Source organism: Molothrus ater, chromosome 3 (genome assembly GCF_012460135.2).
Source record: "Molothrus ater isolate BHLD 08-10-18 breed brown headed cowbird chromosome 3, BPBGC_Mater_1.1, whole genome shotgun sequence".
Taxonomy (NCBI): Eukaryota; Metazoa; Chordata; class Aves; order Passeriformes; family Icteridae; genus Molothrus; species Molothrus ater.
This window is the reverse complement of record NC_050480.2, coordinates 96,286,251-96,298,693: the sequence shown is the minus strand read 5'-3', so window position 1 is coordinate 96,298,693 and position 12,443 is coordinate 96,286,251. Positions and strand designations below refer to the sequence as shown.

Genomic DNA, 12,443 nt, shown 5'->3' with positions numbered 1-12,443 from the left:
CTACGCTTACAAGCACAGATTACAGCACAGAACATATTATGATTAAAGACCCTGCAAGGATGTTACAGCAAACAAGGGCTTTGAGTATTTAAGTGGCAAGAGGAAGAAAAGGCAAAATAGGGGCTTGTTGCTGAGTGGGGCAGGGGACCTGCTGAGACAGGACTTTTCAATGACAAGTCTGAGCTACTGAATGCTTTCTTTACCTCAGTCTTTTACTAGAAAGACTAGACTTCAGGAAATCCAGGCCAGGGAGCAGAGTGAGAAAAACTGGAAGAATATTTACTCTTTGTGGAAGAGGATCAGGTTGGAGAATACTTAAGCAAACTGTACATATAAAGTTGATGGGCCCTAAAGGGATTAGCCAGCTCTGTCAGTGTTTGGTGTATGTCATTGCAGGTAACTTTTATTCAGTACAGAACTCCTAGACTAATGCAGAATATTACTTGATGAAGGCTTGTATAATTATATCCTAAAACATTCACACAGATGCCAATACTCTGATGCATATCAAGAATGAAACAAAGTAATGGAGTACTTATGCACTGGGATGAATGTCTGTTAAACAGCTTTTAGTTACCCTTTCTGATATCACTTTTCATTTGAAAAGTGACATCACACCTTTACCGTGAAAACATACCCTGGCTAAGCACATGAACTACACCACATAAGTGTTAAACACTATTCCATGGAGTTTGGTCTTCTCAACAGCTCTTTACAGCCCTAGTGTAAAGTGTAACAACTGCTAACAACAATTTTAGAAGAGGTCAGTATTGTAAGAACAAAGGGAAGAAGTTGTAACACCCACAAGACCTTCCCATCCAAATAGACAGAACATCATTTTTACAGTGAACAGCAGTACTGCATTTCATTAGGTAAATGAATGAAGACCATCACAACACAATGGTCTTCACAACCATCACACACTCATCATACCCTCAATGTCAGTGAACTCCAGCATCAAGGAGCATTTAAGAGCTAAGTGAAGTCTATGGAAGCAAGTATCCTCTCTCCCCACCATAAATATCAGCAGGCACAACACTGGAGTCCTTGCTGTCAAATGGGGAGTTGTATTTAAAGAACAGAGACAAGACACTGGCAGTGTCTGCTTTCACAATAGTCCTAATTTTGTTTTCTCTGAACAGGAAGAAGTCTTATTGTAAAGACTTACTGTAGCTAAGCAGTCAGAGAAAAGTTAGAAAACTGCCAACAAGGAAGTTAATTATGTTGTTCAGTCAATGAATGAGTAGCAGAGGTTAGTAGAGTAGCAACTCATGCAAAGCTCAGAACAAATCTCAAACTTACGACTACTTCCAAATTCTTCAAACAGGAGCTTCACTTTCTCCCACTCTGTGGAATTCTTCTTGTTGGGAATATCCAAAGGAACAAAAGCACTGTAATACAGGAAAAAAAAAAATCTTTCTTACCCTAATTAGTGAAAAATAGGAAGAATTCTATTTCTAAATTAAGAAAATAGAAGCCCATTCATTCCTGAAGAAAAGGCAGTGCTCCATTTTATTCACATTCTCCTCTGCATTTAGATCAGCAGAGTACATGCATGTGTGTGTACAGTCAGGTCTGAGTCAATGAACAAGTGATTTTCTATTTACCCATCCTAAAAGAGGTAAGGACTCCACACTCAAGTATAATTAAAAGACATATTAATATGATTTACTATCCTGATTTGACTCATATGCAGAGGAGCAAATAAACTTTAAGCATCAATTGAGACAAATTCTCATAAATATACACTTCTGAAAGCCAAAATAAAATAATGAATGATTCCTTAAACAAGCATTGAAATATAAAGGGACATGTATATCTTCCATTATTACAACTAAACACATCTGCTCCATTCCATTCTTTGTTCTGTACTTGGCCCAGAGAACTGAGCTGCAGAGAAGTTCACTAAGTTGTTTTGTACTTCCAATAAGCACACTAGCAAAGAATGCTCAGAGAACAATGTCAGGTAAAACAGTCCCCTTAGCTGAAAGCTTCCTGTTGTCAGGCTCACCATCTAAAGTCAACTAATAAGAATAACTCCTCAGCACCTGTACAGACAAAACAGCTGAGTTTGCAATAGCTGGAAAAACAGTGCCTCCATACCAAAAAACCACTGAGACTGTAGCTTTGAGACATGAAATAGAATGGCTACAAGTCACAGGGAAGACAGATTTAGAGGGAAACGCTTTAGGCAAAGAATGAAAGAACTCAAACCTAAAGAATGTCCATAAAGAATGTCCATAAGTATCATTTGGACTTGTGTGAGAAATTGATATTTGTATGACATGATTAGACCCCTGCTTGAAGTCCCAAACAAACACCCATATTCCAGGAGCAGTCTCAAAGGACAAAACATGCTTTTGCTTCCAAGGGTAGAGCTAAACCAACTGTGTGCACATATAATCATCACATCAAAACCAACCTGATACTCAGCCAAAAAAAAAAAGTTGACATTTTAAAAATCAAGATGGTAATTTCTAAAGAAAGCTTCTTGTCTGTGCAAGAGGCAGACTGAGGGCTAGCATTTGCTTAAGTTGACACATGCTTGTTGAGTAAGGATGTAGCTCTTGTATATGCCTCTAGCAGTAATTCTTTCTGTGCAACAGCATCCAGACAAAATGAAGACACAGGTATTAAAACCAAGTTAGGCAAAATTTCTACTTGTAAATGATAAAAATAAATAACTGGAGGTTTATTTGCTAAAAATGGTTAAAGGAGACTGAGAACATAGCTCAAGTCCTTTTTATTTTAGCACAAATATGGATTTGCTATTTGTGGACCACATGCAGGAAACAAACAAGATGGAAGAACATTTTCAGATATTTATAACTTGCTTGCCTTTTTTTTCCATCTTGAGAACAACAAGATTCCTTTTTTTGTTTTTTTTGAACCAGCATGTCAAAGGACACTAATCAGAGCAGGGGCTACTGAATACATTATACTCTTAAATTAGTACTCAGATAAACCTTGACTGAAGGAGATGGACATCTGATTCTGCTCCTGCTCAAGTTCCATGCACCAAAGGCCCCAGAAAGGAACACAGGAGTTATAAATTTAGGTAATGCAAGCAAACAAAACAGCTCAGCTGTGGTGTCTGATACTTGGAGTTCTGGACACAAATCAAATTATTAACTGTGGTAATTTTAAGAATAGAAGCAAATTGCTAGGCTGTTCAAAACACATCCTGGGTAAATTATGATTAAAATCTAGATCAATATCTAGGCTGCAGAACAAGGAAAGTAAATGCAAGACAAGCAGTTTAAAACTAGTCACTTGGCAGGGCTAATACACAAGTGTAGATGGATGAAATTTGATCCTTAAATCAGAGTGTCATTAACTGTCATCCTTAGGAAATTATTTTTCAACACACCAGATTTAGACTAATTTCCTTAAGTGAATTCTGCTGTCATATAATTTGCATAACTATTTATAGGATAATTAGATATATTCATAGCTTTTTAAGAGCTAATGGTTCTAAAAAATCTAAGGTAACCAGTTTAATTCTAAACACTGACAACCAGAGAAGCATGCATTTTGGAGCTAAATGTTCATTAGCCTCAAAACCAGCCTTTTTTTCCATACTAGACTGCTTCAGGGTTCCTTAATGTAAATTGCAGTATGTCAAGCCCCTTGACAAGCACATGACATTTAGAAACAGTAGGGGGAAAGTGCCTAACTTACAGGAAGGGAAAGTTATGATAAGTAAAAACTAGTTCTGAGCATCCCAGTATAAATTTGCACTATACTTTGTTTTTCATGGTACTCTGCATCAGGTTATTTGTGTGCAGAGGATTTAAGTATTTCAGACATGCACATTTTTGCCAGACAACTGTTTTGTAACAGACAAGTAAAGTAAGTAGTACAAACACTATTCCTGATAACAATTTGGACAACAACATCCTGCTCACTGAGCTGTGTTATCAAGTCAGAAAAACCTCCAATGCTATGTGGCACTAAACACATTTGTTTCCCAAAAAAGTCACAATGATCTCTAGTGGAGCAAGGGCAACATCCCAGTAAGAAAAAGACACTCAAACTTTGAACTTAATATAGCTTTTATAATTCATTTCAGGACAGCTGACCAGGGAAGAGGCAAAAAATTCCTTATGTAGACCTTTCAAACTATTTATTGACCATTTTAATGATACAGATTACTTCCTAAACCAATCAGAATGGAGGTTGTCTGGCCATGAGACACCAGCCATGTAGGCACAGGAAAAAGACTATTTGTTAGGCACTCAGCAGGAAATATTCCTACACCCCTCACTCTCAACTTGTATGCAGCAGCACTCTAGTTCATTAAGCCTAGACATCTAGATTCAAACCCAGTACATAAAATTCCAGTCTATTTTAACATGACTCTGATCCTAATGACCAGTGAGAGAATCCCCCACTACTGCCAGACTAGTCTTCACTACAGTCAAACCACTCAGATAGAAGCTTCAGCTCCAACATGTTTATCTCTTTCTGGTCACATTGGAACTCTGTGGCCACTTCCTTGCTATGAAAACAGCTGACTAAGACAGGTAACTTCTTCAGAAAAGAATATACATAAACACTGAGACATATGCTACTTAACCTAGAATAAAACTATACTGGAAATAGAGTTCACATTTTTCTTCAGCCCAGACACCTCAGTTGCCTCCTAAAATGGAGCCTTTTCCCCTTGAAGGGAGTCTTGCAGTTTCTCTTAAAAGGGAAATACAAGAATTACCTTCTTTATCTTACTGGGAGGGAGGAAGAAACATGCTTACAGCTACTGAGGATTCAGCTGACACCTGCTAGAGACACTACCAAGATTTCTAAACTGGATGTGTAATACAATACATCTATCTATACCTATGATGTGAACTAACTGTCAGAAACAGCTTTTACCAGAAATTTTAGCAATATTTCTAGACAATGATTAAGGTAATAAACTCCTGCAATCTCTTATAAGAGCAAATACCTGACTTTCACTTAAAAGGACAAGAGACTTGATAAAAACATACCTTTAACTTTTATCAAAACTAAAACAATATTCCAGTAAGACAGTGTACAACTGGAAGCATTAAATTCACTCTAGTTTCTACTTCACACTCCAGTACTCTGATATGGATCATTTTAGCATACATGTTGCAATTTTTACCAACTTATTGCTGAGGTCAAAATGCTAAAAAGCTTATGACACAGCAGGCATGAGAAAGATTCAGTATTGGTGTGCACATCATGCTTAATGGTGATCTGAAATCAATTTTCTGCTACTACTTGGAGTTTCAGAACAACAGCACTTGCTGCAAACAGGTTACTCACTTCAGTAACATGTGCCTTTTAAACAAAGGCCAGCAAAAGCTTTATCATACAAGGCACAATTAAGTCAAGTATAACCTCATACTAACATTCTTCAGACAACATTTCTATTTAGCGAAGTATAAGCACATAACATCTAATCATTTTCCTAAGAAGCTGTTTTGCAATGTCCATTTCAGAAAGAACACTTGTGAAAAGCAAAAAGCTATTTGATGAACATAGATTAGGACAAATTTTTTACTCCTGTTGTACACTGAAGCATTAATGTAGTTGTGTCAAAGCCACCATGTCCTTGATACCAATTTGCACTGCACATTCAATCAGCTTGGAAGCACAAGCATCCCCATAATTAAGTAAAACCATTTTATCTTCCAGTTAAACCCTTACTTTTCAGGTACATAATTCTCAGGATACTTAAGCCCTATTAGTGATTAAGCTGATGTTGATTATACAGATTGAGTGTATCATAATTTACCTCTTAGAAGCACAGAACTCTGATAAACAAATCTTGCATAGAACAGTGCTCAATACAAATACTTACCCAATTAACAGAAGAACTGCACAAACTGTGATGAATCCCAGAGTGTATTTGAGTGCAGTTTTAACCTGCTGAATATTAAAGAGAAAGTTAATACATTGACATAATATGAATATAAAGGGATTTGTGCAAGCTATGAAGTATTATACTTAGCATAACAGGTATTCTACAAAAAACCTCCACAAGAGCATGAGTAGTTTTATATATAACTCATAAGCATACATTCTTGAAATATCTCATAGTTTGAGAACTGTGAACAATGACAAAGAATTCTGCTTCCACCATAAGCTATGCATCCGAGCAGCTGTGGATGGAAGCCTGGATATATTCACTGCAAATACACTAAAAGAAAATATATACTACTAATACTCTATATTATGGCTATTATTAGAAGTCTTCTTATGTTAAGCTTACAGCTAAACAGAAGGGATAACAATCATGATTAATTGATCAGAAGACTATTTAGAAAAGTATTTTCATTTGAAACATAGTACCTTACTGGCATGCAGTTACCATATTCCCTGGCAGGTCTCAAACCAGAGCATTACAAAAGTAAACATCTTAGCTTCAGGTAAATTACTACCACCTACTTCAAGAAAAAAAAGCAAACACTACAATAGAAAGGCACAAAATTTGAGTACCTATTTCAGAATCAGAACCATCTTCTTATTCTCTACTTTAAAAGCTGTCACTACATATGGTTTTTATTCTATGGAGTCTCACATAAGAAGTTTTAACTTCCTGTGCATGACATTCTCCTCAAAAGAATTTTTAGAAAGCTTAAAGACTTCACGAAAATACAGACATTAATTACTTATCTCACTAAAGTTTCATTTCATGTGAAATGAAACTTAGTGCTTAGACTAAACAATGTCAGACTATGTCTTACTAAGAACTGCTCCAGGATTTTTATGGAACTATAGTAATAGACTTAAATATCACAATGTTAATACCATTTGTAAATTAAAAAATCATGGTTGCTTTTATATTTTGGCTATATTCATTTGCCTTTTCATTGCTTGGTGCATTTACTAGAGTAAACTTACTGAGCATGTGTTGCCATCATCTTCTTCCTTCTCCTCATAGTAGAAATAGACAAAGGGAATCCACAGAAAGACGCAGAACAGAATGATCGAGTACAGAGCTAGGAGGAAGAATTAAATTAAGAGACAGTTACATTGGCACTTCATTTACCACACAGTAATTCAAAGGAAAGAGTAAAACATTCATTTCCGCTCATTCTAGCTCTTAATTTCAAGCATTGAAAAGTAAAAGTCACTAGCCAGCGTACAATTACTGTTTTGTGAACTCCAAAGAACTTTAAAGTGAACCCTTTCAGAATAAGGATTTCAGATCTATCTTCAATTCAGCAATAACAAAAGACTAAAAGTAATCAACTGTATGCAAGTGATATACAATACTAGCACATTAGCTTAAAGCATAGTGAATAAAAGCAAGCTAAGCCACCCAATTGTTGTTCAAAACAATGTATATCAAATGAAATTAATTTAAAGGTATTTTGATCACTAGACTCTGTACCAGATTCACCTATTAACATAAGTCCATCATGGATGAAAGACATGGCTGTTACTGACCTCAATTAACAACACAAAACAAGCTGTAGCAGTGTAGTATTATCACTTCATGCTCCCTTTTTAAGAGGACTAATTGGAGACTGCAACAGATATTTAACTGTGTAGCCACTAAACCAAACAGTCCTTCTGTCATGTCACTTTGATGCACAGGTGATCATAAGAAAGTAGAAGGTTTAACACATGTCTTCAAAACTTGACAGCATTTGTAAAGACATGAAGATGGCTAGTAAAAATCAATTAGATTGATTAGCCAGTGGCTAAAAGACCAATTTCAGGTAGAAAACTTGAAGTTTAAATCTTCAGCTGTCTGTATTATAAGCTGAACATGCTTTAGAACATGATTATTTAGGAAAACCTTTTAATACTCCACATTATCTTATACTATGAACATTGCAGAAGTCCATTAGGAAACTAAAAACTGGAAGCAGTATGTTACAGTATTTGCACCCCACAAGAAAAGTATCCTAGAATAATTTACTAAGACTCCAAAATGTCAGAACTGCTACACAACCAAGACTTCTTGTGTCAGCACAAAATTGCACCTTTGAAGGAATAAATAAAAGTATTCAGGACCACATAAGTCCTGTAATGTTTGTCTATTTTTCATCTTTGCCCCATTTTACATGACTAATTAACACCTTTCCACATATACATATAAATGTAATTAACACCTTTCCATGAATACATTCATTCCCAACTTAAGTTTGTGACCTCTTATCTTGGCTGGTGCACTCCTCACAGTGCCCACGTGCCACAAAGAAATCTATCTTAGCCTTTTTTCCTGAAGCTGGTATAGAAGCCAAATAAGTTTCAACACCTAGAATCTAAATATGAATCTCTTATATCTAAATAGAACTCATTCTTTGGAAAAATATTTCAAAGTGTTAAAGGTATCTACTGCTTGGTGTATTTAGTATGGCAATGCAAGAACAGAAAAGTTCTCAGTTAGTTCATGAACTCTCACATTTGCCAAGAGCAAATTCAGCGCTATATAACACCTTGAAAACTCAAACTTGAAAAAGAAGCCTTCCTAGGCATTCTATAGCAGTAGTCATACTACTTCAATATTGTGAATAAGTGTGACTTTCCATTTATGTTCTAGCACATTGCTCTCAGAAACATTACCCTATTTAGGAAAGTGTTTCTGTAGATCAACTCCACAGTATTTGTCAAGCACTGCTACAGATCTCTCAGAGTATTGAGAATGGCTTCTCCTAGAACCAGACCACGAAAATATGAAGTCATATTTGATTTGCACTTAGTTCCCAGAAGCCCAAATTCTTGTGTCAATGACTGATCAAACACTTGCAGTAAGCAGACAAAACTCCACATAAAAATCATCCAAGTATTACCACTTACTTTTTTGGATAAATTCTTAGTCAAATTTTAACCTAGGAATCATCAGACTTTTGCTGACTCAAAAAGGAAATGGAAAATCTCAAGTTTAGCATAGACCTCAAAGCACACATGAAGAGATCCCATAAAATTTGGCAGACAGTCCTCGTCACACTGTAGCTGAGATTCATCTAACACATGTAGGTCAAGATCTTGGTCTATCTCACAAGCAGATTAGAATCTACCAATAATACCCTGTCACCATACACAAAATTTCATCAAAGGACACTGGACATCGAGGTGACTCCAACAGGTCATATTTACTCACTAGAGGAAGAGCTGCACAACACACCTCCAGGTTACTGTCAGTTGTTTCAGCCTCATTCTTTGTGATACAAAGCAAAATGTGTTGGACAGTTTTCAATTATAACACTTTCTGCAAGAGTTTTCCTTCCACACAAACTGACATGCTTTTTTAGAGCATTTGCCAACCATTGATCATTGTTCAATCACTAAAGTACTGTGAGGCATGTTCTATTACATTTGGGGTTAGAAACAGTAACACACTAAGCCACTATGGCTTCAAAGCAATTATTAGACTGATTTCCTAAGAAAAGCTTTTAGGCTGCTGAAATCCCACTTCAAGATACAGTTATTTCAAGCTTCACTCTGAGAGGTACCTCACTTACCATTCTACAAATACAAACTCATTCTACTTTTGTATCAGTCTAGTCAAGAAACCAGGTGGGAATGAGAAACAGAACACTTCATGGGGGCTAACACCTACTCAAAAAACCAAAAAAGCTTTTCTATGTTTAGTTACAGCCTTATCAGTAAAAAGCAATGCAAGTAGCAAAGTAATGACTAATATTCTAAACCATCAGTTAAATCCCAGTCTCCACATTCTTGTTACAATTACAAGTGACTTGGATTGAAGAACAATGACCTAAGTCCTCCAATTATTAATACCATAAATTGTCAATACAACTGTCAATACAACTACACAAGTCAAGTAGGATCTATACAGTTATTCTCCATTTTCAGGAGACACAAGAAAATACTGGTATTCGTGTTCTAAGTACAAAAGGGTAATTCACTTCTGCTCATCCTGTCTGTTAAAAACAAAACAAAACACTATCAAAAGCTTTCCTAGGAAGATAGCAAAAAAAAAAATGGAATAGTATTACAATGGAAGAGTTGCTTAACTTTCTCCTTCTCAGCTGTTATGGCACTATGCTGGGCAACAGCAGCAGGGCACTAGATGATGTAGGAGAGGCATTGTGTTTTTATATATGATTTTTGGAGACCTCTGAAAAACAAGTTACTATTATTGTTCACTTCAACATAGCTCTAGTTATAAAACCAGTTTTGAAAAAGTGTATCTACTCAAATTAAGATAGCAAGAGAAAAAAATTTAAAACCATGTTTAAATCTCTACCACCATCTGGAGGATATGCTATGAAATAAGACATTTCCCTACAGTATTTCAAGTAGACCTGTCCAGAAAGGCCAAAAACAAAAGCAGTTATCCCAATTTAAGTTTACATCTTTTTTAAAAATTAGTTCAAGATTTACCACAACATTCAGCTAGCCCAAAACACCTTACAGAAATTCATCAATCAATCAGTCTCACAAATCTACAGCAAGCAGACCACAGAAGAGCTTGAAGATTATTCCACCTTTTGATTTGTGAAATATTTCGTCTATTAAACAAGACTTTGGCAAACTACAAAGAAAAGAAATCAAATACATATCAATTCCACTATTATAAAGTGAAGAAGCTCTGTGTTAAAAGTTGTTTTTTGAAAACAGAAGTCTTCTTACTACTTTTTACTTTATTAATTTTTATGCTGAGTGAAGCCAATTCTAGTTTATTACTATCACTGGAGGGCAATAATTAATCCAATTTAATGAACTAAGTCCACTATTTTAAATCATCTCCTGAACTAAAAAATACTTCAAAAGAACCACAATAATCTAAAAGAAAAAACTTCAAGTCTTTGGAAATGTGACCAAAAGCAGGCAACCACCTCAGAGCTTGCACCATTAACTGAAAAAGCATTTTACTCAAACTGTGCTGAGCACATTGCTACACCCACTACATCTATCCAGTAGTAGTAAAACTTCTCATAAGTTTCATAAGGACTGCTAAAAAAACTGATATAAGACTATGCAGAGGTTTGGTGAACAGTTATTTTATTTCAGTCACTTTTTAAAATATGAGTTCTATTTAGGATTACCACTTTTGAATTAACTCCTTTATGCTCCTCCACAGTAACTGCTACTTGGAACACAGTAGTTGCTGAATCTGAACACTTAAAAGTGTTGCACTCACAGTTGCATGAACTTTATACATGGTAGATGAGTTTCACACTGCTGCATATGTTAAGTGCCATAAAAGCTACAGCAAAACCACATATTTCCCTTAAGGGACCACTAAATACACACACAGGAAACATATGAACCACAGATGATACAACAGCAACCATTAGCCTTTTCATGAACTGGCTTCAGTATATTTGCATTTTTAGGGGGCTTTTGAAGATAAAAAATATTCTCTGAAGAGCACTAAGTGTAAGACTCATGTTTAAGCAAAAAGGGATAACCCAATATGACCTCTGAAAACTTCATTACTTCACTTGAAGGTCCTATTACTTGAAAAAAAAAAAGGTAAAATACTTACTGTAATATCCATAAAGTACGGTGTCTTCAATTTGCCTTGAAACATTAGCATCAGCCCAGACCTAGCAATAAAGGATAGAAGCATTTATTAGCAAATGTAATAAAAGACTACATGAGAACCAACCACTAAACACTAAATAAAGGGAGAGAAATAAAAATGCTACTTCTAAAGAATCCCATGCTAGAGTGCTAGCAACAGTGAAAACCACTGGGCAAACAGGAATAAGCACAGGACAGTTTCACAAAAGGAAGGTTTTAGACCCAAAGGATCATTAAGCAGTTTTGGCAGCTCCGACATATGTTCTGCTAATTTCCACAGTATGTTTTTATAAGAGTCTGTGAGATAATCATAGAATGATCTGGGTTGAAAGGGACCATCAAACATCACCTAGTCCATCCATCCTGCCATGAGCAGGAACAGCAGGTTGCTCAAAGCCCCATTCAACCCGACCTTGGAATGCTTCTGGTGATGGGCATCCACAACTCCTCCGGGAACGCTGTTCCAGAGAACCATCAACCTCACCATACATTTCTTCTTTACAGCTGAATCTACACCCTCAGTTTAAAGCTGTTACATTTTCTTCTGTGTCCACAGGCCCTGGTCAAAACTGTTTCTACATCTTTCTTATAAGCTCTCTCTATATTGAAAGGCTGCAACATCAGCCCCACAGAACCTTCTCCTCTCCACACTGAACAACCCCAACTCTTTCAGACTGTCTTCACAGGAGAGGTGTTCCAGAACTCTGACCATTTTTGTGGCCTTGTTTTAATAGCTTTCTTGTTAAAAAAAGGCCACAAAAATAGGCCACATAGTTGGACAAAGTACACAATGTAGACAATATCTCCATTATAAAATAGCTTTGTTTAAAATTTGCATATACAGATGCAACAATACTTAGACATAAGAATATGAAAGAAGTTTTTATTATGCTCAGTTATATATAATTCATTAACTTTTACTTTTGTTAGTTATTACATCAGTTTAAGCTATCATCTCCTTTTTC

General features: G+C 36.0%; 1 protein-coding gene across 2 annotated transcripts in view; it reads right to left on the bottom strand.

Moving 5' to 3' along the window:
• Positions 1-12,443, bottom strand: part of LMBRD1 (LMBR1 domain containing 1) — a 66,818-nt gene that overhangs the window by 46,466 nt on the left and 7,909 nt on the right. The window contains exons 3-6 of one of the 2 annotated variants that reach the window (XM_036380077.1): positions 11,441-11,501; positions 6,874-6,971; positions 5,831-5,898; positions 1,303-1,391 (exon numbers count right to left, since the gene is read on the bottom strand). In XM_036380077.1, coding sequence (XP_036235970.1) covers positions 1,303-1,391; positions 5,831-5,898; positions 6,874-6,971; positions 11,441-11,501 — 316 coding nt within the window. The remainder of the gene's footprint in view (positions 1-1,302; positions 1,392-5,830; positions 5,899-6,873; positions 6,972-11,440; positions 11,502-12,443) is intronic. The other variant, XM_036380078.2, reaches the window with a different exon arrangement.